The sequence below is a fragment of the Lipophrys pholis genome (assembly GCF_963383615.2).
Source record: "Lipophrys pholis genome assembly, contig: SCAFFOLD_44, whole genome shotgun sequence".
In the NCBI taxonomy this organism is placed as follows: Eukaryota; Metazoa; Chordata; class Actinopteri; order Blenniiformes; family Blenniidae; genus Lipophrys; species Lipophrys pholis.
The window spans coordinates 90,748-115,202 of NW_028291857.1; the positions used below are offsets into that span (position 1 = coordinate 90,748).

Below are 24,455 nucleotides of genomic sequence, written 5' to 3' on the forward strand. Positions count from 1 at the left end.
CTGGTACAGACGGACAGGGAGTAATGGGAAGGAAATGGTACAGATGGTCAGGGAGTAATGGGAAGGACTGGAAGACGGTCCGGGAGTAATGGGAAGGACGGGTAGACGGTCAGGGAGTAATGGGAAGGACTGGTACAGACGGTCCGGGAGTAATGGGAAGGACTGGTACAGACGGTCAGGGAGTAATGGGAAGGACTGGTACACGGTCAGGGAGTAATGGGAAGGAAATGGTACAGACGGTCAGGGAGTAATGGGAAGGAAATGGTACAGACGGTCAGGGAGTAATGGGAAGGAAATGGTACAGACGGTCAGGGAGTAATGGGAAGGAAATGGTACAGATGGTCAGGGAGTAATGGGAAGGAAATGGTACAGATGGTTCGGGAGTAATAGGAAGGACTGGTACAGACGGTCAGGGAGTAATGGGAAGGACTGGAAGACGGTCAGGGAGTAATGGGAAGGACTGATAGACGGTCCGGGAGTAATGGGAAGGACTGGTACAGACGGTCAGGGAGTAATGGGAAGGAAATGGTACAGACGGACAGGGAGTAATGGGAAGGAAATGGTACAGACGGTCAGGGAGTAATGGGAAGGACTGGAAGACGGTCCGGGAGTAATGGGAAGGACGGGTAGACGGTCAGGGAGTAATGGGAAGGACTGGTAGACGGTCCGGGAGTAATGGGAAGGACTGGTAGACGGTCCGGGAGTAATGGGAAGGACTGGTACAGACGGTCAGGGAGTAATGGGAAGGACTGGTACACGGTCAGGGAGTAATGGGAAGGAAATGGTACAGACGGTCAGGGAGTAATGGGAAGGACTGGTACAGATGGTCAGGGAGTAATGGGAAGGAAATGGTACAGATGGTTCGGGAGTAATAGGAAGGACTGGTACAGACGGTCAGGGAGTAATGGGAAGGACTGGTACAGACGGTCCGGGAGTAATGGGAAGGACTGGTACAGACGGTCCGGGAGTAATGGGAAGGACTGGTACAGACGGTCCGGGAGTAATGGGAAGGAAATGGTACAGACGGTCAGGGAGTAATGGGAAGGACTTGTACAGACGGTCAGGGAGTAATGGGAAGGAAATGGTACAGACGGTCAGGGAGTAATGGGAAGGACTGGTACAGACGGTCAGGGAGTAATGGGAAGGACTGGTACAGACGGTCCGGGAGTAATGGGAAGGACTGGTACAGACGGTCCGGGAGTAATGGGAAGGAAATGGTACAGACGGTCAGGGAGTAATGGGAAGGACTGGTACAGACGGTCCGGGAGTAATGGGAAGGAAATGGTACAGACGGTCCGGGAGTAATGGGAAGGAAATGGTACAGACGGTCAGGGAGTAATGGGAAGGACTGGTACAGACGGTCAGGGAGTAATGGGAAGGACTGGTACAGACGGTCCGGGAGTAATGGGAAGGATGTGAGGAACATTAAAAGATGTGTGAGGAACATTAAAAAGAGTGAGAGGAACATTATAAAGTGTGTGAGGAACATTAACAGTACTAAGGAACATTAAAACGTCTGTGAGGAACATTAACAGTACTGTGAGGAACATTAAAAGGTGTGTGAGGAACATTAACAGTACTGTGAGGAACATTAAAAGGTGTGTGAGGAACATTAACAGTACTGTGAGGAACATTAAAAGGTGTGTGAGGAACATTAACAGTACTGAGGAACATTAAAACATCTGAGGAACATTAACAGTACTGTGAGGAACATTAAAAGGTGTATGAGGAACATTAATAGTACTAAGGAACATTAAAAGGTGTGTGAGGAACATTAAAGCAACTGAGGAACATTAAAATGTCTGTGAGGAACATTAAAAGGTCTGTGAGGAACATTAGAAGGTGTGTGAAAAGGATCAAACGTCCTGTGAGGAACATTAGAAGTACTGTGAGGAACACTAAAAAGTTTGTGAGGAACATTGAAAAGAGTGAGAGGAACATTAAAAGGTGCGTGAGAAGCAATAAAAAGAGTGAAAGGAACATTAAAAGGTATGTGAGGAACATTAACAGTACTGTGAGGAACATTAAAAGCTGTGTGAGGAGCAATAAAAAGAGTGAAAGGAACATTAAAAGGTATGTGAGGAACATTAACAGTACTGTGAGGAACATTATAAAGTGTGTGAGGAACATTATAAAGTGTGTGAGGAACATTAACAGTACTGTGAGGAACATTAAAAGGTGTGTGAGGAACATTAACAGTACTGTGAGGAACATTAAAAGGTGTGTGAGAAACATTAAAAGGTGTGTGAGGAACATTAACAGTACTGTGAGGAACATTAAAAGGTGTGTGAGAAACATTAAAAGGTGTGTGAGGAACATTAACAGTACTAAGGAACATTAAAACGTCTGTGAGGAACATTAACAGTATTGTGAGGAACATTAACAGTACTGTGAGGAACATTAAAAGGTGTGTGAGGAACATTAACAGTACTGTGAGGAACATTAACAGTACTGTGAGGAACATTAAAAGGTGTGTGAGGAACATTAACAGTACTGTGAGGAACATTAAAAGGTGAGTGAGGAACATTAACAGTACTGTGAGGAACATTATAAAGTGTGTGAGGAACATTAACAGTACTGTGAGGAACATTATAAAGTGTGTGAGGAACATTAACAGTACTGTGAGGAACACTAAAAAGTTTGTGAGGAACATTAAAAGGTGCGTGAGAACATTAACCGTACTGTGAGGAACATTAAAAGCTGTGTGAGGAGCAATAAAAAGAGTGAAAGGAACATTAAAAGGAATGTGAGGAACATTAACAGTACTGTGAGGAACATTATAAAGTGTGTGAGGAACATTAACAGTACTGTGAGGAACATTAACAGTACTGTGAGGAACATTAAAAGGTGTGTGAGGAGCATTAACAGTACTGTGAGAAACATTAAAAGGTGTGTGAGGAACATTAACAGTACTAAGGAACATTAAAACGTCTGTGAGGAACATTAACAGTACTGTGAGGAACATTAAAAGGTGTGTGAGGAACATTAACAGTACTGTGAGGAACATTAAAAGGTGAGTGAGGAACATTAACAGTACTGTGAGGAACATGAAAAGGTGTGTGAGGAACATTAACAGTACTGTGAGGAACATTAAAAGGTGAGTGAGGAACATTAACAGTACTGTGAGGAACATTATAAAGTGTGTGAGGAACATTAACAGTACTGTGAGGAACATTAAAAGGTGAGTGAGGAATATTAACAGTACTGTGAGGAACATTATAAAGTGTGTGAGGAACATTAACAGTACTGTGAGGAACATTAAAAGGTGAGTGAGGAACATTAACAGTACTGTGAGGAACATTATAAAGTGTGTGAGGAACATTAACAGTACTGTGAGAAACATTAAAAGGTGTGTGAGGAACATTAACAGTACTAAGGAACATTAAAAGGTGTGTGAGGAACATTAACAGTACTGTGAGGAACATTATAAAGTCTGTGAGGAACAGTAACAGTACTGTGAGGAACATTAAAATGTGTGTGAGAAACATTAAAACGTCTGTGAGGAACATTATAAAGTGTGTGAGGAACATTAACAGTACTGTGAGGAACATTAACAGTACTGTGAGGAACATTAAAAGGTGTGTGAGGAACATTAACAGTACTGTGAGGAACATTATAAAGTGTGTGTGAGGAACATTAACAGTACTGTGAGGAACATTAAAAGGTGTGTGAGAAACATTAAAAGGTGTGTGAGGAACATTAACAGTACTAAGGAACATTAAAAGGTGTGTGAGGAACATTAACAGTACTGTGAGGAACATTAAAAGGTGTGTGAGGAACATTAACAGTACTGTGAGGAACATTAAAATGTCTGTGAGGAACATTAACAGTACTGTGAGGAACATTAAAAGGTGTGTGAGGAACATTAAAAGGTGTGTGAGGAACATTAACAGTACTGTGAGGAACATTAAAAGGTGTGTGAGGAACATTAACAGTACTGTGAGGAACATTAAAAGGTGTGTGAGGAACATTAACAGTACTGTGAGGAACATTAAAAGGTGTGTGAGGAACATTAAAAGGTGTGTGAGGAACATTAACAGTACTAAGGAACATTAAAAGGTGAGGAACATTAACAGTACTGTGAGGAACATTAAAAGGTTTGTGAGGAACATTAACAGTACTAAGGAACATTAAAACGTCTGTGAGGAACATTAACAGTATTGTGAGGAACATTAACAGTACTGTGAGGAACATCAACAGTACTGTGAGGAACATTAAAAGGTGTGTGAGGAACATTAAAAGGTGTGTGAGGAACATTAAAAGGTGTGTGAGGAATATTAACAGTACTGTGAGGAACATTAAAAGGTGTGTGAGGAACATTAAAAGGTGTGTGAGGAACATTAACAGTACTGTGAGGAACATTAACAGTACTGTGAGGAAAATTAAAAGGTGTGTGAGGAACATTAAAAGGTGTGTGAGGAACATTAACAGTACTAAGGAACATTAAAAGGTGTGTGAGGAACATTAACAGTACTGTGAGGAACATTAAAAGGTTTGTGAGGAACATTAACAGTACTGTGAGGACCATCAACAGTACTGTGAGGAACATCAACAGTACTGTGAGGAACATTAAAAGGTGTGTGAGGAACATTAAAAGGTGTGTGAGGAACATTAACAGTACTGTGAGGAACATTAAAAGGTGTGTGAGGAACATAAACAGTACTGTGAGGAACATTAACAGTACTGTGAGGAACATTAAAAGGTGTGTGAGGAACATTAACAGTACTGTGAGGACCATTAACAGTACTGTGAGGAACATTAACAGTACTGTGAGGAACATTAAAAGGTGTGTGAGGAACATTAAAAGGTGTGTGAGGAACATTAAAAGGTGTGTGAGGAACATTAACAGTACTGTGAGGAAAATTAAAAGGTGTGTGAGGAACATTAAAAGGTGTGTGAGGAACATTAACAGTACTAAGGAACATTAAAAGGTGTGTGAGGAACATTAACAGTACTGTGAGGAACATTAACAGTACTGTGAGGAACATTAAAAGGTTTGTGAGGAACATTAACAGTACTGTGAGGACCATCAACAGTACTGTGAGGAACATCAACAGTACTGTGAGGAACATTAAAAGGTGTGTGAGGAACATTAAAAGGTGTGTGAGGAACATTAACAGTACTGTGAGGAACATTAAAAGGTGTGTGAGGAACATAAACAGTACTGTGAGGAACATTAACAGTACTGTGAGGAACATTAAAAGGTGTGTGAGGAACATTAACAGTACTGTGAGGACCATTAACAGTACTGTGAGGAACATTAACAGTACTGTGAGGAACATTAAAAGGTGTGTGAGGAACATTAACAGTACTGTGAGGAACATTAACAGTACTGTGAGGAACATTAAAAGGTGTGTGAGGAACATTAAAAGGTGTGTGAGGAACATTAACAGTACTGTGAGGAACATTAAAAGTACTGTGAGGAACATTAAAAGGTGTGTGAGGAACATTAACAGTACTGTGAGGAACATTAACAGTACTGTGAGGAACATTAAAAGTACTGTGAGGAACATTAAAAGGTGTGTGAGGAACATTATAAAGTCTGTGTGTGTGAGAGGAACATTATAAAGTCTGTGTGTGTGAGAGGAACATTATAAAGTCTGTGTGTGTGAGAGGAACATTATAAAGTCTGTGTGTGTGAGAGGAACATTATAAAGTCTGTGTGTGTGAGAGGAACATTAAAAGGAGCTCCAGACGGTCTGTAGCTGTCAGTACCTGTGATCTCAAGACTGCTGAGGTTCTGGTAGCTGAAGTCCACCTGGCTCTTGACATTCACACAGCGGCTCTGGAGGTGGAACAGAGACGTATCAAGCACTTTGGAAATATGGACACTCAGTTCCAAACGTGAGTGAGTGAGTGAGTGAGTGAGTGAGTGAGTGAGTGAGTGAGAGATTGAGCGAGTGAGCGAGTGAGTGAGCGAGCGAGTGAGTGAGTGAGATTGAGTGAGTGAGTGAGTGAGTGAGTGAGTGAGTGAGTGAGTGAGTGAGTGAGTGAGTGAGAGATTGAGTGAGTGAGTGAGTGAGTGAGAGATTGAGTGAGTGAGTGAGTGAGTGAGAGATTGAGTGAGTGAGTGAGAGATTGAGTGAGTGAGTGAGTGAGAGATTGAGCGAGTGAGCGAGTGAGTGAGCGAGCGAGTGAGTGAGTGAGAGATTGAGTGAGTGAGTGAGATTGAGTGAGTGAGTGAGTGAGTGAGTGAGTGAGTGAGTGAGTGAGTGAGTGAGTGAGTGAGTGAGTGAGTGAGTGAGTGAGTGAGAGATTGAGTGAGTGAGTGAGTGAGTGAGTGAGTGAGTGAGTGAGAGATTGAGTGAGTGAGTGAGTGAGTGAGTGAGAGATTGAGTGAGTGAGTGAGAGATTGAGTGAGTGAGTGAGAGATTGAGTGAGTGAGTGAGTGAGTGAGAGATTGAGTGAGTGAGTGAGAGATTGAGTGAGTGAGTGAGTGAGTGAGAGATTGAGTGAGTGAGTGAGAGATTGAGTGAGTGAGTGAGTGAGTGAGAGATTGAGCGAGTGAGCGAGTGAGTGAGTGAGTGAGAGATTGAGTGAGCGAGTGAGTGAGTGAGTGAGAGATTGAGCGAGTGAGTGAGCGAGCGAGTGAGTGAGTGAGAGATTGAGTGAGTGAGTGAGAGATTGAGTGAGTGAGTGAGTGAGAGATTGAGCGAGTGAGCGAGTGAGTGAGCGAGCGAGTGAGTGAGTGAGAGATTGAGTGAGTGAGTGAGAGATTGAGTGAGTGAGTGAGTGAGAGATTGAGCGAGTGAGCGAGTGAGTGAGCGAGCGAGTGAGTGAGTGAGAGATTGAGTGAGTGAGTGAGAGATTGAGTGAGCGAGTGAGGAGAAGAGAGTAGAGCTACTTCAGAAGGACCTGCTCATAGCTCCACACAGAAAGAAGACACAATAAATAGTAAAGGATAAAGTTACAATGTCGTGAAAAACTATTTGCCCCCTGGTCAAATTCTTATTTCTTTGCAAATTCCCCCACTTTAATGTTTAAGATCATCAAAGTAATGCAAGTATCAGAGTGGGCTGGGTGTTAGTATGGTCATAGGGGATCCCTCCTACTGGATCTGAATCAGTTTCATTACCATTGTTAGAAATAAAATGACAAATCTGCAGCTGCAATGGGCTTTTATGTCTAATAACTAGTTTGTGGAGCACTGATGGACGGGTGGTCGAGTTTAAAACTATCTGGAGACTCACATGTTTCTCTTAACTGACAAGAACAACCATGACCAATCGGAAATACAAATCACCGTCCCCAAATCCCTCAAGAAACACTGACAGCTTCACTGACAGTCCACAGCTTCACTGACAGTCCACAGCTTCACTGACCCTCCACAGCTTCACTGACAGTCCACAGCTTCACTGACCCTCCACAGCTTCACTGACCCTCCACAGCTTCACTGACCATCCACAGCTTCACTGACCCTCCACAGCTTCACTGACCATCCACAGCTTCACTGACCATGCACAGCTTCACTGACCATCCACAGCTTCACTGACCATGCACAGCTTCACTGACCATCCACAGCTTCACTGACCATGCACAGCTTCACTGACCCTACACAGCTAAACTGACCATGCACAGCTTCACTGACCCTCCACAGCTTCACTGACCCTCCACAGCTTCACTGACCCTCCACAGCTTCACTGACAGTCCACAGCTTCACTGACAGTCCACAGCTTCACTGACCATGCACAGCTTCACTGACCCTGCACAGCTTCACTGACCATGCACAGCTTCACTGACCCTCCACAGCTTCACTGACCCTCCACAGCTTCACTGACAGTCCACAGCTTCACTGACCCTCCACAGCTTCACTGACAGTCCACAGCTTCACTGACCATGCACAGCTTCACTGACCCTCCACAGCTTCACTGACCATCCACAGCTTCACTGACCCTACACAGCTTCACTGACCATGCACAGCTTCACTGACCCTACACAGCTAAACTGACCATGCACAGCTTCACTGACCCTCCACAGCTTCACTGACCCTCCACAGCTTCACTGACCCTCCACAGCTTCACTGACAGTCCACAGCTTCACTGACAGTCCACAGCTTCACTGACAGTCCACAGCTTCACTGACAGTCCACAGCTTCACTGACCATCCACAGCTTCACTGACCATGCACAGCTTCACTGACCCTGCACAGCTTCACTGACCATGCACAGCTTCACTGACCCTCCACAGCTTCACTGACCCTCCACAGCTTCACTGACAGTCCACAGCTTCACTGACCCTCCACAGCTTCACTGACAGTCCACAGCTTCACTGACCATGCACAGCTTCACTGACCCTCCACAGCTTCACTGACCATCCACAGCTTCACTGACCATGCACAGCTTCACTGACCATCCACAGCTTCACTGACCATGCACAGCTTCACTGACCCTACACAGCTTCACTGACCATGCACAGCTTCACTGACCCTCCACAGCTTCACTGACCCTCCACAGCTTCACTGACAGTCCACAGCTTCACTGACCATCCACAGCTTCACTAACCATCCACAGCTTCACTGACCATCTACAGCTTCACTAACCATCCACAGCTTCACTAACCATCCACAGCTTCACTGACCATCTACAGCTTCACTAACCATCCACAGCTTCACTAACCATCCACAGCTTCACTGACCATCCACAGCTTCACTAACCATCCACAGCTTCACTAACCATCCACAGCTTCACTGACCCTCCACAGCTTCACTGACAGTCCACAGCTTCACTAACCATCCACAGCTTCACTGACCATCCACAGCTTCACTAACCATCCACAGCTTCACTGACCATCTACAGCTTCACTAACCATCCACAGCTTCACTGACCATCCACAGCTTCACTAACCATCCACAGCTTCACTGACCATCCACAGCTTCACTGACCATCCACAGCTTCACTAACCATCCACAGCTTCACTGACCATCCACAGCTTCACTGACCATCCACACTCCACCAAACACATCAACCAGATCAGCTGGACAACTTCTTTCACCTCAGTAATATTGCCGGTCACTGCGACTCACTCTCCTCCCTTGGTGCTGGAACCCTCCTCCAGGCTTTCCTCCAGACCCACCACCAAGTCTTCCAGAACCTCCAGCCCATCCTTCAGAACCACCCCCCATCCTCCAGAACCTCCGCCCTGTCCTCCAGAACCACCACCCCATCCTCCAGAACCTCCACCCTGTCCTCCAGAACCTCCACCCCATCCTCCAGAACTTTCAGTCCGTCCTCCGGAACCTCCACCCTGTCCCCCAGAACCTCCACCCCATCCTCCAGAACTTTCAGTCCGTCCTCCAGAACCTCCACCCCGTCCTCCAGAACCACCACCCCATCCTCCAGAACCTCCACCCCATCCTCCAGAACCTCCACCCTGTCCTCCAGAACCACCCCCCATCCTCCAGTCCATCCTCCAGAACCACCACCCCATCTTCCAGAACCTTCACCCTGTCCTCCAGAACCACCACCCCGTCCTCCAAAACCTCCACCCCGTCCTCCAGAACCACCCCCATCCTCCAGAACCACCCCCATCCTCCAGAAACTCCACCCTGTCCTCCAGAACCACCACCCCATCCTCCATAACCTCCACCCCGTCCTCCAGAACCTTCAGTCCGTCCTCCAGAACCTCCAGCCCATCCTTCAGAACCTCCAGTCCATCCTTCAGAACCCCACCCCGTCCTCAAGAACATCCAGCCCATCATCCAGAACCTCCACCCTGTCCTCCAAAACCACACCCCGTCCTCAAGAACCTCCAGTCCATCCTTCAGAACCACCCCCGTCCCCCAGAACCTCCAGTCCATCATCCAGAACCTCCACCGTCCTCCAGAACCTCCACCCCGTCCTCCAGAACCTCCAGTCCATCCTTCAGAACCACCCCCCGTCCTCCAGAACCTCCATCCTGTCCTCCAGAACCACCACCCCATCCTCAAGAACCTCCAGTCCATCTTTCAGAACCACCCCGTCCTCCAGAACCTCCAGTCCATCATCCAGAACCTCCACCCTGTCCTCCAGAACCTCCACCCCGTCCTCCAGAACCTCCAGTCCATCATCTAGAACCTCCACCCTGTGCTCCAGAACCACCACCTCATCCTCCAAAACCTCCAGTCCATCCTTCAGAACCACCCCCCATCCTCAAGAACCTCCAGTCCATCTTTCAGAACCACCCCCGTCCTCCAGAACCTCCAGTCCATCATCCAGAACCTCCACCTTGTCCTCCAGAACCTCCACCCCGTCCTCCAGAACCACCACTGGCTCCCTGCTCCCCTTTCTGCCCCAACACCTCAGTGACTGTTACTGAACATAAAAACTTCAAATCTCTCATCAAAACTCACCTGTTCAGAACTGCTTTTAAAACCTAGTCAGAAATACGGATAATAAAATAAGTTGATCTGAACTGTTTTTAATGTTGTTTCTCCATTTTATGCTTGATGATTTTATGAGTGTTCTTGCAAGCGCTATACAAATAAAAGTTATTATTAATATTAACTGCTGTTTTTGGAGATGACAGTTAATAAAGCATTTGGCTGTGACCTTGTCACGTGAAGCTCGAAGTGAAAGTGAAGCTGAACAAATGTTAAGCTCTAAAGTCTCTAGATGTCCACTGAGCTACTGGGACAGAAATGCTTCTCCAGAAAATCCCATATGATATCATAAAGTTATAAAAGAGGTTCACATAAATCAGTTGTGAGAGAATGACCGACAGCTGCACCTGGCCATCAGATAACATGTCACTATATATCTCGGTGACCGTCCACACCATGAAAACTGAATGGAAAGTTCAATCTCAAACCTCCAGACAACTTATATTCCTGGAAGCCAACCAGCAGAGAATCATGCTGCTGAGCTCAGAGACGTCCTTCAGGACTGAGAAAATAAACTCTTTCAAATGCAGTTCAGGAACAAAGACTGCAGATTGTCATCACAGTGAGCTGAGAACTTGTTATTGACCTGCAGACAAACAGCTGGAGCATCAGTGTTTCTCCCCCGAGCAACCAAATGTACATACTCCAACATGAGAACCACCCTGCCAGGAACACGTGGGAAGGTTTAACAGTAATACTGTACACAGGGAACACGTGGGAAGGTTTAACAGTAATACTGTATACTGCGATGTGGGAAGGTTTAACAGTAATACTGTACACTGGGAACACGTGGGAAGGTTTAACAGTAATACTGTACACGGGGAACACGTGGGAAGGTTTAACAGTAACACTGTACACAGGGAACACGTGGGAAGGTTTAACAGTAATACTGTATACTGCGATGTGGGAAGGTTTAACAGTAATACTGTACACTGGGAACACGTGGGAAGGTTTAACAGTAATACTGTACACGGGGAACATGTGGGAAGGTTTAACAGTAATACTGTACACTGGGAACACGTGGGAAGGTTTAACAGTAATACTGTACACAGGGAACACGTGGGAAGGTTTAACAGTAATACTGTATACTGCGATGTGGGAAGGTTTAACAGTAATACTGTACACTGGGAACACGTGGGAAGGTTTAACAGTAATACTGTACACAGGGAACACGTGGGAAGGTTTAACAGTAATACTGTATACTGCGATGTGGGAAGGTTTAACAGTAATACTGTACACTGGGAACACGTGGGAAGGTTTAACAGTAATACTGTACACAGGGAACACGTGGGAAGGTTTAACAGTAATACTGTACACTGGGAACACGTGGGAAGGTTTAACAGTAATACTGTACACGGGGAACATGTGTGAAGGTTTAACAGTAATACTGTACACAGGGAACACGTGGGAAGGTTTAACAGTAATACTGTACACGGGGAACACGTGGGAAGGTTTAACAGTAATACTGTACACAGGGAACACGTGGGAAGGTTTAACAGTAATACTGTATACTGCGATGTGGGAAGGTTTAACAGTAATACTGTACACTGGGAACACGTGGGAAGGTTTAACAGTAATACTGTACACAGGGAACACGTGGGAAGGTTTAACAGTAATACTGTACACTGGGAACACGTGGGAAGGTTTAACAGTAATACTGTACACGGGGAACACGTGGGAAGGTTTAACAGTAATACTGTACACAGGGAACACGTGGGAAGGTTTAACAGTAATACTGTACACGGGGAACACGTGTGAAGGTTTAACAGTAATACTGTACACGGGGAACACGTGGGAAGGTTTAACAGTAATACTGTACACGGGGAACACGTGGGAAGGTTTAACAGTAATACTGTACACGGGGAACACGTGGGAAGGTTTAACAGTAACACTGTACACAGGGAACACGTGGGAAGGTTTAACAGTAATACTGTATACTGCGATGTGGGAAGGTTTAACAGTAATACTGTACACTGGGAACACGTGGGAAGGTTTAACAGTAATACTGTACACAGGGAACACGTGGGAAGGTTTAACAGTAATACTGTACACTGGGAACACGTGGGAAGGTTTAACAGTAATACTGTACACGGGGAACATGTGTGAAGGTTTAACAGTAATACTGTATACTGCGATGTGGGAAGGTTTAACAGTAATACTGTACACTGGGAACACGTGGGAAGGTTTAACAGTAACACTGTACACAGGGAACACGTGGGAAGGTTTAACAGTAATACTGTATACTGCGATGTGGGAAGGTTTAACAGTAATACTGTACACTGGGAACACGTGGGAAGGTTTAACAGTAATACTGTACACAGGGAACACGTGGGAAGGTTTAACAGTAATACTGTATACTGCGATGTGGGAAGGTTTAACAGTAATACTGTACACTGGGAACACGTGGGAAGGTTTAACAGTAATACTGTACACAGGGAACACGTGGGAAGGTTTAACAGTAATACTGTACACTGGGAACACGTGGGAAGGTTTAACAGTAATACTGTACACGGGGAACATGTGTGAAGGTTTAACAGTAATACTGTACACGGGGAACACGTGGGAAGGTTTAACAGTAATACTGTACACGGGGAACACGTGGGAAGGTTTAACAGTAATACTGTACACGGGGAACACGTGGGAAGGTTTAACAGTAATACTGTACACGGGGAACACGTGGGAAGGTTTAACAGTAATACTGTACACGGGGAACACGTGGGAAGGTTTAACAGTAACACTGTACACAGGGAACACGTGGGAAGGTTTAACAGTAATACTGTATACTGCGATGTGGGAAGGTTTAACAGTAATACTGTACACTGGGAACACGTGGGAAGGTTTAACAGTAATACTGTACACAGGGAACACGTGGGAAGGTTTAACAGTAATACTGTACACTGGGAACACGTGGGAAGGTTTAACAGTAATACTGTACACGGGGAACATGTGTGAAGGTTTAACAGTAATACTGTACACAGGGAACACGTGGGAAGGTTTAACAGTAATACTGTACACGGGGAACACGTGGGAAGGTTTAACAGTAATACTGTACACGGGGAACACGTGTGAAGGTTTAACAGTAATACTGTACACGGGGAACACGTGGGAAGGTTTAACAGTAATACTGTACACGGGGAACACGTGGGAAGGTTTAACAGTAATACTGTACACGGGGAACACGTGGGAAGGTTTAACAGTAATACTGTACACAGGGAACACGTGGGAAGGTTTAACAGTAATACTGTACACAGGGAACACGTGGGAAGGTTTAACAGTAATACTGTACACAGGGAACACGTGGGAAGGTTTAACAGTAATACTGTACACAGGGAACACGTGGGAAGGTTTAACAGTAATACTGTACACTGGGAACACGTGGGAAGGTTTAACAGTAATACTGTACACAGGGAACACGTGGGAAGGTTTAACAGTAATACTGTACACTGGGAACACGTGGGAAGGTTTAACAGTAATACTGTATACTGCGATGTGGGAAGGTTTAACAGTAATACTGTACACTGGGAACACGTGGGAAGGTTTAACAGTAATACTGTACACGGGGAACATGTGGGAAGGTTTAACAGTAATACTGTACACTGGGAACATGTGGGAAGGTTTAACAGTAATACTGTACACAGGGAACACGTGGGAAGGTTTAACAGTAATACTGTACACGGGGAACATGTGGGAAGGTTTAACAGTAATACTGTATACTGCGATGTGGGAAGGTTTAACAGTAATACTGTACACTGGGAACACGTGGGAAGGTTTAACAGTAATACTGTACACGGGGAACACGTGGGAAGGTTTAACAGTAATACTGTACACAGGGAACACGTGGGAAGGTTTAACAGTAATACTGTACACGGGGAACATGTGGGAAGGTTTAACAGTAATACTGTACACAGGGAACATGTGGGAAGGTTTAACAGTAATACTGTACACCGGGAACATGTGGGAAGGTTTAACAGTAATACTGTACACAGGGAACATGTGGGAAGGTTTAACAGTAATACTGTACACAGGGAACATGTGGGAAGGTTTAACAGTAATACTGTACACAGGGAACACGTGGGAAGGTTTAACAGTAATACTGTACACAGGGAACATGTGGGAAGGTTTAACAGTAATACTGTACACAGGGAACACGTGGGAAGGTTTAACAGTAATACTGTACATCGGGAACATGTGGGAAGGTTTAACAGTAATACTGTACACAGGGAACATGTGGGAAGGTGTGTGTGTGGGGGGTGGGCATCACTTCTACTGTGTTCTTTTAGACAGAACTTTCTCAAGGGAAACAGCGATGATAGCAAAATAAAGCTGTGGACAAATGAAGGAAGTGGTGTTTCTGGTATTTACAGTGTGAAGAGACAAACCTTCAGCATGTGCATGCTGGCTCCTCTGAAGGCCACCGGGGACAGTAGCGTGGGAGGTAGGCCGGCCTGGGAACCAGCTGCAGCCACGATGCTCTTGGAATTGATGAGGAAGTTGATGAGGGTGAAGGTGTGCAGTCCTTGCACCACAGCCACAGACTCAGGCTTGTGGTCCAAGGACACGGTGTGGTTCTCTTTCTGACTACACCACAGGTCAAGGAGCCTACCACTCAGGACACATCAGTGTGAAACAGAGCTGTTCTGGTCAGGAGGAACCTCCTCACCAGTGTGAAACAGAGCTGTTCTGGTCAGGAGGAACCTCCTCACTCAGGACACACCAGTGTGAACCAGAGCTGTTCTGGTCAGGAGGAACCTCCTCACTCAGGACACACCAGTGTGAAACAGAACTGTTCTGGTCAGGAGGAACCTCCTCACCAGTGTGAAACAGAGCTGTTCTGGTCAGGAGGAACCTCCTCACTCAGGACACACCAGTGTGAACCAGAGCTGTTCTGGTCAGGAGGAACCTCCTCACTCAGGACACACCAGTGTGAACCAGAGCTGTTCTGGTCAGGAGGAACCTCCTCACTCAGGACACACCAGTGTGAAACAGAACTGTTCTGGTCAGGAGGAACCTCCTCACCAGTGTGAACCAGAGCTGTTCTGGTCAGGAGGAACCTCCTCACTCAGGACACACCAGTGTGAAACAGAACTGTTCTGGTCAGGAGGAACCTCCTCACCAGTGTTAAACAGAGCTGTTCTGGTCAGGAGGAACCTCCTCACTAGTGTTAAACAGAGCTGTTCTGGTCAGGAGGAACCTCCTCACCAGTGTTAAACAGAGCTGTTCTGGTCAGGAGGAACCTCCTCACCAGTGTGAAACAGAGCTGTTCTGGTCAGGAGGAACCTCCTCACTAGTGTTAAACAGAGCTGTTCTGGTCAGGAGGAACCTCCTCACTCAGGACACACCAGTGTGAAACAGAACTGTTCTGGTCAGGAGGAACCTCCTCACCAGTGTTAAACAGAGCTGTTCTGGTCAGGAGGAACCTCCTCACCAGTGTTAAACAGAGCTGTTCTGGTCAGGAGGAACCTCCTCACCAGTGTTAAACAGAGCTGTTCTGGTCAGGAGGAACCTCCTCACCAGTGTGAAACAGAGCTGTTCTGGTCAGGAGGAACCTCCTCACCAGTGTGAAACAGAGCTGTTCTGGTCAGGAGGAACCTCCTCACCAGTGTTAAACAGAGCTGTTCTGGTCAGGAGGAACCTCCTCACTAGTGTTAAACAGAGCTGTTCTGGTCAGGAGGAACCTCCTCACCAGTGTGAAACAGAGCTGTTCTGGTCAGGAGGAACCTCCTCACTAGTGTTAAACAGAGCTGTTCTGGTCAGGAGGAACCTCCTCACTCAGGACACACCAGTGTGAAACAGAACTGTTCTGGTCAGGAGGAACCTCCTCACCAGTGTTAAACAGAGCTGTTCTGGTCAGGAGGAACCTCCTCACCAGTGTTAAACAGAGCTGTTCTGGTCAGGAGGAACCTCCTCACCAGTGTTAAACAGAGCTGTTCTGGTCAGGAGGAACCTCCTCACCAGTGTGAAACAGAGCTGTTCTGGTCAGGAGGAACCTCCTCACTAGTGTTAAACAGAGCTGTTCTGGTCAGGAGGAACCTCCTCACTCAGGACACACCAGTGTGAAACAGAACTGTTCTGGTCAGGAGGAACCTCCTCACCAGTGTGAAACAGAGCTGTTCTGGTCAGGAGGAACCTCCTCACCAGTGTGAAACAGAACTGTTCCGGTCAGGAGGAACCTCCTCACCAGTGTTAAACAGAGCTGTTCTGGTCAGGAGGAACCTCCTCACCAGTGTGAAACAGAGCTGTTCTGGTCAGGAGGAACCTCCTCACCAGTGTGAAACAGAGCTGTTCTGGTCAGGAGGAACCTCCTCACCAGTGTGAAACAGAGCTGTTCTGGTCAGGAGGAACCTCCTCACCAGTGTTAAACAGAGCTGTTCTGGTCAGGAGGAACCTCCTCACCAGTGTTAAACAGAGCTGTTCTGGTCAGGAGGAACCTCCTCACCAGTGTGAAACAGAGCTGTTCTGGTCAGGAGGAACCTCCTCACTAGTGTTAAACAGAGCTGTTCTGGTCAGGAGGAACCTCCTCACTCAGGACACACCAGTGTGAAACAGAACTGTTCTGGTCAGGAGGAACCTCCTCACCAGTGTTAAACAGAGCTGTTCTGGTCAGGAGGAACCTCCTCACCAGTGTTAAACAGAGCTGTTCTGGTCAGGAGGAACCTCCTCACCAGTGTTAAACAGAGCTGTTCTGGTCAGGAGGAACCTCCTCACCAGTGTTAAACAGAGCTGTTCTGGTCAGGAGGAACCTCCTCACCAGTGTGAAACAGAGCTGTTCTGGTCAGGAGGAACCTCCTCACTAGTGTTAAACAGAGCTGTTCTGGTCAGGAGGAACCTCCTCACTCAGGACACACCAGTGTGAAACAGAACTGTTCTGGTCAGGAGGAACCTCCTCACCAGTGTGAAACAGAGCTGTTCTGGTCAGGAGGAACCTCCTCACCAGTGTGAAACAGAGCTGTTCTGGTCAGGAGGAACCTCCTCACCAGTGTTAAACAGAGCTGTTCTGGTCAGGAGGAACCTCCTCACTCAGGACACACCAGTGTGAAACAGAACTGTTCTGGTCAGGAGGAACCTCCTCACCAGTGTGAAACAGAGCTGTTCTGGTCAGGAGGAACCTCCTCACCAGTGTGAAACAGAGCTGTTCTGGTCAGGAGGAACCTCCTCACCAGTGTTAAACAGAGCTGTTCTGGTCAGGAGGAACCTCCTCACCAGTGTGAAACAGAGCTGTTCTGGTCAGGAGGAACCTCCTCACTAGTGTTAAACAGAGCTGTTCTGGTCAGGAGGAACCTCCTCACTCAGGACACACCAGTGTGAAACAGAACTGTTCTGGTCAGGAGGAACCTCCTCACCAGTGTGAAACAGAGCTGTTCTGGTCAGGAGGAACCTCCTCACCAGTGTGAAACAGAACTGTTCCGGTCAGGAGGAACCTCCTCACCAGTGTTAAACAGAGCTGTTCTGGTCAGGAGGAACCTCCTCACCAGTGTGAAACAGAGCTGTTCTGGTCAGGAGGAACCTCCTCACCAGTGTGAAACAGAGCTGTTCTGGTCAGGAGGAACCTCCTCACTCAGGACACACCAGTGTGAACCAGGGCTGTTCTGGTCAGGAGGAACCTCCTCACTAGTGTTAAACAGAGCTGTTCTGGTCAGGAGGAACCTCCTCACTCAGGACACACCAGTGTGAAACAGAACTGTTCTGGTCAGGAGGAACCTCCTCACCAGTGTTAAACAGAGCTGTTCTGGTCAGGAGGAACCTCCTCACCAGTGTGAAACAGAGCTGTTCTGGTCAGGAGGAACCTCCTCACTAGTGTTAAACAGAGCTGTTCTGGTCAGGAGGAACCTCCTCACTCAGGACACACCAGTGTGAAACAGAACTGTTCTGGTCAGGAGGAACCTCCTCACCAGTGTGAAACAGAACTGTTCCGGTCAGGAGGAACCTCCTCACCAGTGTGAAACAGAGCTGTTCTGGTCAGGAGGAACCTCCTCACTAGTGTTAAACAGAGCTGTTCTGGTCAGGAGGAACCTCCTCACTCAGGACACACCAGTGTGAAACAGAACTGTTCTGGTCAGGAGGAACCTCCTCACCAGTGTGAAACAGAACTGTTCCGGTCAGGAGGATACAGCTGCATCAGGAGGCTTTCGGGCTTCTTGATTTGGTCCTGCACTCCGATCTCCTTCAGCCAGTAAAAGCTGCCGTCTCCATCGTCTCCATCACTGTGCTGAAGATCTGCAGCCTCCTTCAGTCTAAAACACCAAGCACACACACCTCCCACCAAGTTCTTCAGAACCAGCATCAACAGTGATTGTAACAACACACACCTTTCCTCCTCTTCTCCTCCGTGTTCTCTTCTGCTCTTCTTGCTCTCCTCCACGAGAGGAAGGCTGAACTCAATGCCTGAAAGAGGAAACCCAACCTTTTACCTGGTGACAGCAAACATCTTTCTCTATGAAAACTACAAATCCTCCACTTTGCTGAACATGTTCCTGGCTGTTATGGTTGAACCGCTGGATCTAAAACGACACCTAAACTCTCTAGTCAACATGACTCTATACATGTTCCTGCCTGTTATGGTCGCGATAATACAGTAGGTTGAACCGCTGGATCTAAAACGACACCTAAACTCTCTAGTCAACATGACTCTATACATGTTCCTGCCTGTTATGGTCGGTGATAATACAGTAGGTTGAACCGCTGGATCTAAAACGACACCTAAACTCTCTAGTCAACATGACTCTATACATGTTCCTGCCTGTTATGGTCGCGATAATACAGTAGGTTGAACCGCTGGATCTAAAACGACACCTAAACTCACTAGTCAACATGACTCCATACATGTTCCTGCCTGTTATGATCGGTGATAATAAGGTTGTAGTTTGAACCGCTGGATCTAAACCGACACCTAAACTCTCTAGTCAACATGACTCTATACATGTTCCTGCCTGTTATGGTCGGTGATAATACAGTAGGTTGAACCGCTGGATCTAAAACGACACCTAAACTCTCTAGTCAACATGACTCTATACATGTTCCTGCCTGTTATGATTGGTGATAATACAGTAGGTTGAACCGCTGGATCTAAAACGACACCTAAACTCTCTAGTCAACATGACTCTATACATGTTCCTGCCTGTTATGGTTGCGATAATACAGTAGGTTGAACCGCTGGATCTAAAACGACACCTAAACTCTCCAGTCAACATGACTCTATACATGTTCCTGCCTGTTATGGTCGGTGATAATACAGTAGGTTGAACCGCTGGATCTAAAACGACACCTAAACTCTCTAGTCAACATGACTCCATACATGTTCCTGCCTGTTATGGTCGGTGATAATAAGGTTGTACGTTGAACCGCTGGATCTAAAACGACACCTAAACTCTCTAGTCAACATGACTCTATACATGTTCCTGCCTGTTATGGTCGGCGATAATACAGTAGGTTGAACCGCTGGATCTAAAACGACACCTAAACTCTCTAGTCAACATGACTCTATACATGTTCCTGCCTGTTATGATCGGTGATAATAAGGTTGTAGTTTGAACCGCTGGATCTAAAACGACACCTAAACTCTCTCGTCAACATGACTCCATACATATTCCTGCCTGTTATGGTCGGCGATAATACAGTAGGTTGAACCGCTGGATCTAAAACGACACCTAAACTCTCTCGTCAACATGACTCTATACATGTTCCTGCCTGTTATGATCGGTGATAATAAGGTTGTAGTTTGAACTGCTGGATCTAAAACGACACCTAAACTCTCCAGTCAACATGACTCTATACATGTTCCTGCCTGTTATGGTCGGTGATAATACAGTAGGTTGAACCGCTGGATCTAAAACGACACCTAAACTCTCTCGTCAACATGACTCTATACATGTTCCTGCCTGTTATGATCGGTGATAATAAGGTTGTAGTTTGAACTGCTGGATCTAAAACGACACCTAAACTCTCCAGTCAACATGACTCTATACATGTTCCTGCCTGTTATGGTCGGTGATAATACAGTAGGTTGAACCGCTGGATCTAAAACGACACCTAAACTCTCTCGTCAACATGACTCCATACATGTTCCTGCCTGTTATGATCGGTGATAATAAGGTTGTAGTTTGAACTGCTGGATCTAAAACGACACCTAAACTCTCCAGTCAACATGACTCTATACATGTTCCTGCCTGTTATGGTCGGTGATAATACAGTAGGTTGAACCGCTGGATCTAAAACGACACCTAAACTCTCTCGTCAACATGACTCCATACATGTTCCTGCCTGTTATGATCGGTGATAATAAGGTTGTAGTTTGAACCGCTGGATCTAAAACGACACCTAAACTCTCTCGTCAACATGACTCCATACATGTTCCTGCCTGTTATGGTCGGTGATAATACAGTAGGTTGAACCGCTGGATCTAAAACGACACCTAAACTCACTAGTCAACATGACTCTATACATGTTCCTGCCTGTTATGATCGGTGATAATAAGGTTGTAGTTTGAACCGCTGGATCTAAAACGACACCTAAACTCTCTAGTCAACATGACTCCATACATGTTCCTGCCCCTCCCCGCCATAACTGGAGTCTGGAAGGTCCTGTTTACACCACCACAACACCTTCACCGCATTCAGGGGGTCCATTTAAACGACAGCGCTGCTCGGATCTACTGCAACCGTCACTTTTCATCCCGACTCCCCCCACAGAGACAGCGGAGGCTACATTTACTGAGCATGAACACTTTCGCGGTGGTAAATAGTTCTTCTGCCCATGAGCCAGTAAACATAATGTGCTGACTCCCAGTCCCGGTTTTATCCTCCTGGTCGGTAGTTTTATAGTTGAGATTCTGCTCTAACAGCATCCAGTTCATCATCAGTCCACTTCTCTCCATTGTGTTCACGTTTATAGCGTTTTATTCTCTGCATTACAAAAACACCTAACAGCACCTACCTGTGGCTTGGCAGAGAAACAACATCATTGTCAGTCAATGATCTAATTCAGAACATTGTGGTATAAACGCAAAGCTTTCCTGAAACAAACCAGGCGTTGCCACCTGGAACGTTGTCGTGTAAATGGGGCTAATCTCTCCAAATGACTGCTGAAAACTGCACAGTCGACAATCATGCTGCTGTGCTCAGAGACAATCCAGGACTGCCAGCTTCACGCAACTGGGCGCACCCTGCCGCTGCTTATATATTCATTTAGTTTGTCCTTTTTTAGCTCTGTAGAAATCACAGCGTTATCATTTTGCGTGCCAGTAACTTCATGTAATGACATAATTTACTATTTATTTATTTATGAGGCGGAAGGTTTGGGTCCTACCTTCAGCCTTGATGGCCTCTCGAAGCCCTCTGGTGGTCGGAGACATTAGGGCAGTGATACTGCTGCACCCTCCCAAACCGGCAGCCCTGAACAACACTGTGAACTACAAACAAACAACACTGAACTATCAACAAACAACACTGTGAACTACCATCAAACAACACTGAACTATCAACAAACAACACTGTGAACTACCATCAAACAACACCGTGAACTACCATCAAACAACACTGAACTATCAACAAACAACACTGTGAACTACCATCAAACAACACTGTGAACAACCAACAAACAACACTGTGAACTACAAACAAACAACGCTGTGAACTACCAAGAAACAACATTGTGAACTACCAACAAACAACACTGTGAACTACCATCAAAAACGCTGTTAACTACCATCAAACAACACTGAACTACCATCAAACAACACTGTGTACTACAAACCAAAAACACTGAACTATCAACAAACAACACCGTGAACAACCATCAAACAACACTGTGTACTACAAACAAAAAACACTGAACTATCAACAAACAACACTGTGAACAACCATCAAACAACACTGTGAACTACCATCAAACAACACTGTGTACTACAAACAAAAAACACTGAACTATCAACAAACAACACTGTGAACAACCATCAAACAACACTGTGAACTACAAACAAACAACGCTGTGAACTACCAAGAAACAACATTGTGAACTACCAACAAACAACACTGTGAACTACCATCAAAAACGCTGTTAACTACCATCAAACAACACTGAACTACCATCAAACAACACTGTGTACTACAAACCAAAAACACTGAACTATCAACAAACAACACCGTGAACAACCATCAAACAATGCTGTGAACTACCAACAAAAAATGCTATAAACTACCAATAAACAATGCTGTGAACTACCAACAAGAAATGCTGTAAACTACACACAAACAATGCCATGAACTACCAAGAAAAGTCACTGAACTATGATCAAACAATGATGTGAATTGCCATCAGACAACACTGTGAACGACCATCAAACAACACTGTGAACTACCATCAAACAACACTGTGAACGACCAAACAACACTGTGAACTACCATCAAACAACAGCGTGAAAAACCATCAAACAACGCTTTGAACTACCATCAAACAACACTTTGAGCTACCACCAAACAACGCTGTGAACTACCATTAAACAACGCTGTGAACAACCATCAAACAACGCTGTAAACTACCATCAAACAACACTTTGATGGTTGTTCAGTGTTGTTTGTTGGTAGTTCAAACAACACTGAACAACCATCAAACAATGCTGTGAACTACCATTAAACAATGCTGTGAACTACCAACAAACAACACTGTGAACTACCATCAAACAATGCTGTGCACTACCAACACAAACCGCTGTGAACTACCATCAATCAACGCTGTGAAATACCAACGAACAACACTGTGGACTACCAACAAACAACACTGTGAACTACCTACAACCAACACTGTGAACTACAATCAAACAATGCTGTGAAGAACCATCAAACAACGCTTTGAACTACAATCAGACAATGCTTCGAGCTACCACCAAACAACGCTGTGAACTACCATCAAACAATGCTGTGAACTACCATCAAACAATGCTGTGAACTACCAACAAACAATGCTGTGAACTACCATCAAACAATGCCGTGCACTACCAACAAACAACACTGTGAACTACCATCAAACAAAGCTGTGAACTACCATCAAACAAAGCTGTGAACTACCATCAAACAATGCTGTGAACTACCAACAAACACTGTGAACTACCAACAAACAATGCCGTGCACTACCAACAAACAACACTGTGAACTACCATCAAACAAAGCTGTGAACTACCATCAAACAATGCTGTGAACTACCATCAAACAATGCTGTGAACTACCAACAAACAACACTGTGATCTACCATCAAACAAAGCTGTGCACTACCAACATACACTGTGAACTACCATCAAACAAAGCTGTGCACTACCAACAAACAACACTGTGAACTACCATCAAACAAAGCTGTGCACTACCAACAAACAACACTGTGAACTACCATCAAACAAAGCTGTGCACTACCAACAAACACTGTGAACTACCATCAAACAAAGCTGTGCACTACCAACAAACACTGTGAACTACCATCAAACAACACTGTGATCTACCATCAAACAAAGCTGTGCACTACCAACATACACTGTGAACTACCATCAAACAAAGCTGTGCACTACCAACAAACACTGTGAACTACCATCAAACAACACTGTGAACTACCATCAAACAACACTGTGAACTACCATCAAACAACACTGTGATCTACCATCAAACAAAGCTGTGCACTACCAACATACACTGTGAACTACCATCAAACAAAGCTGTGCACTACCAACAAACACTGTGAACTACCATCAAACAACACTGTGAACTACCATCAAACAACACTGTGAATTGCACATGGAGAACAAAAAGTGAAGCTTACCTGGTGGGAGCAGAGGTAGAAGTATGGACAAAGTCCGGACTTCAGCAGACCGTAGAGAGATGACAGACTGAGTGCCCTGAAACAGTGTAGAGGACAGACTGAGAGACCTGAAACAGTGTAGAGGACAGACTGAGAGACCTGAAACAGTGTAGCGGACAAACTGAGAGACCTGAAACAGTGTAGAGGACAAACTGAGAGACCTGAAACAGTGTAGAGCACAGACTGAGAGACCTGAAACAGTGTAGAGCACAGACTGAGAGACCTGAAACAGTGTAGAGGACAGACTGAGAGACCTGAAACAG

General features: G+C 45.7%; 1 protein-coding gene across 2 annotated transcripts in view; it reads right to left on the reverse strand.

The window, feature by feature from the left end:
• The window catches only part of donson (DNA replication fork stabilization factor DONSON), a 33,142-nt gene that overhangs the window by 2,126 nt on the left and 6,561 nt on the right, over positions 1–24,455 (reverse strand). Inside the window, exons 4-9 of one of the 2 annotated variants that reach the window (XM_080494121.1) lie at positions 24,154–24,229; positions 21,658–21,760; positions 18,663–18,738; positions 18,465–18,587; positions 14,736–14,934; positions 5,716–5,785 (exon numbers count right to left, since the gene is read on the reverse strand). In XM_080494121.1, coding sequence (XP_080350247.1) covers positions 5,716–5,785; positions 14,736–14,934; positions 18,465–18,587; positions 18,663–18,738; positions 21,658–21,760; positions 24,154–24,229 — 647 coding nt within the window. Of the gene's footprint in view, positions 1–5,715; positions 5,786–14,735; positions 14,935–18,464; positions 18,739–21,657; positions 21,761–24,153; positions 24,230–24,455 lie in introns of both variants that reach the window. The other variant, XM_080494120.1, reaches the window with a different exon arrangement.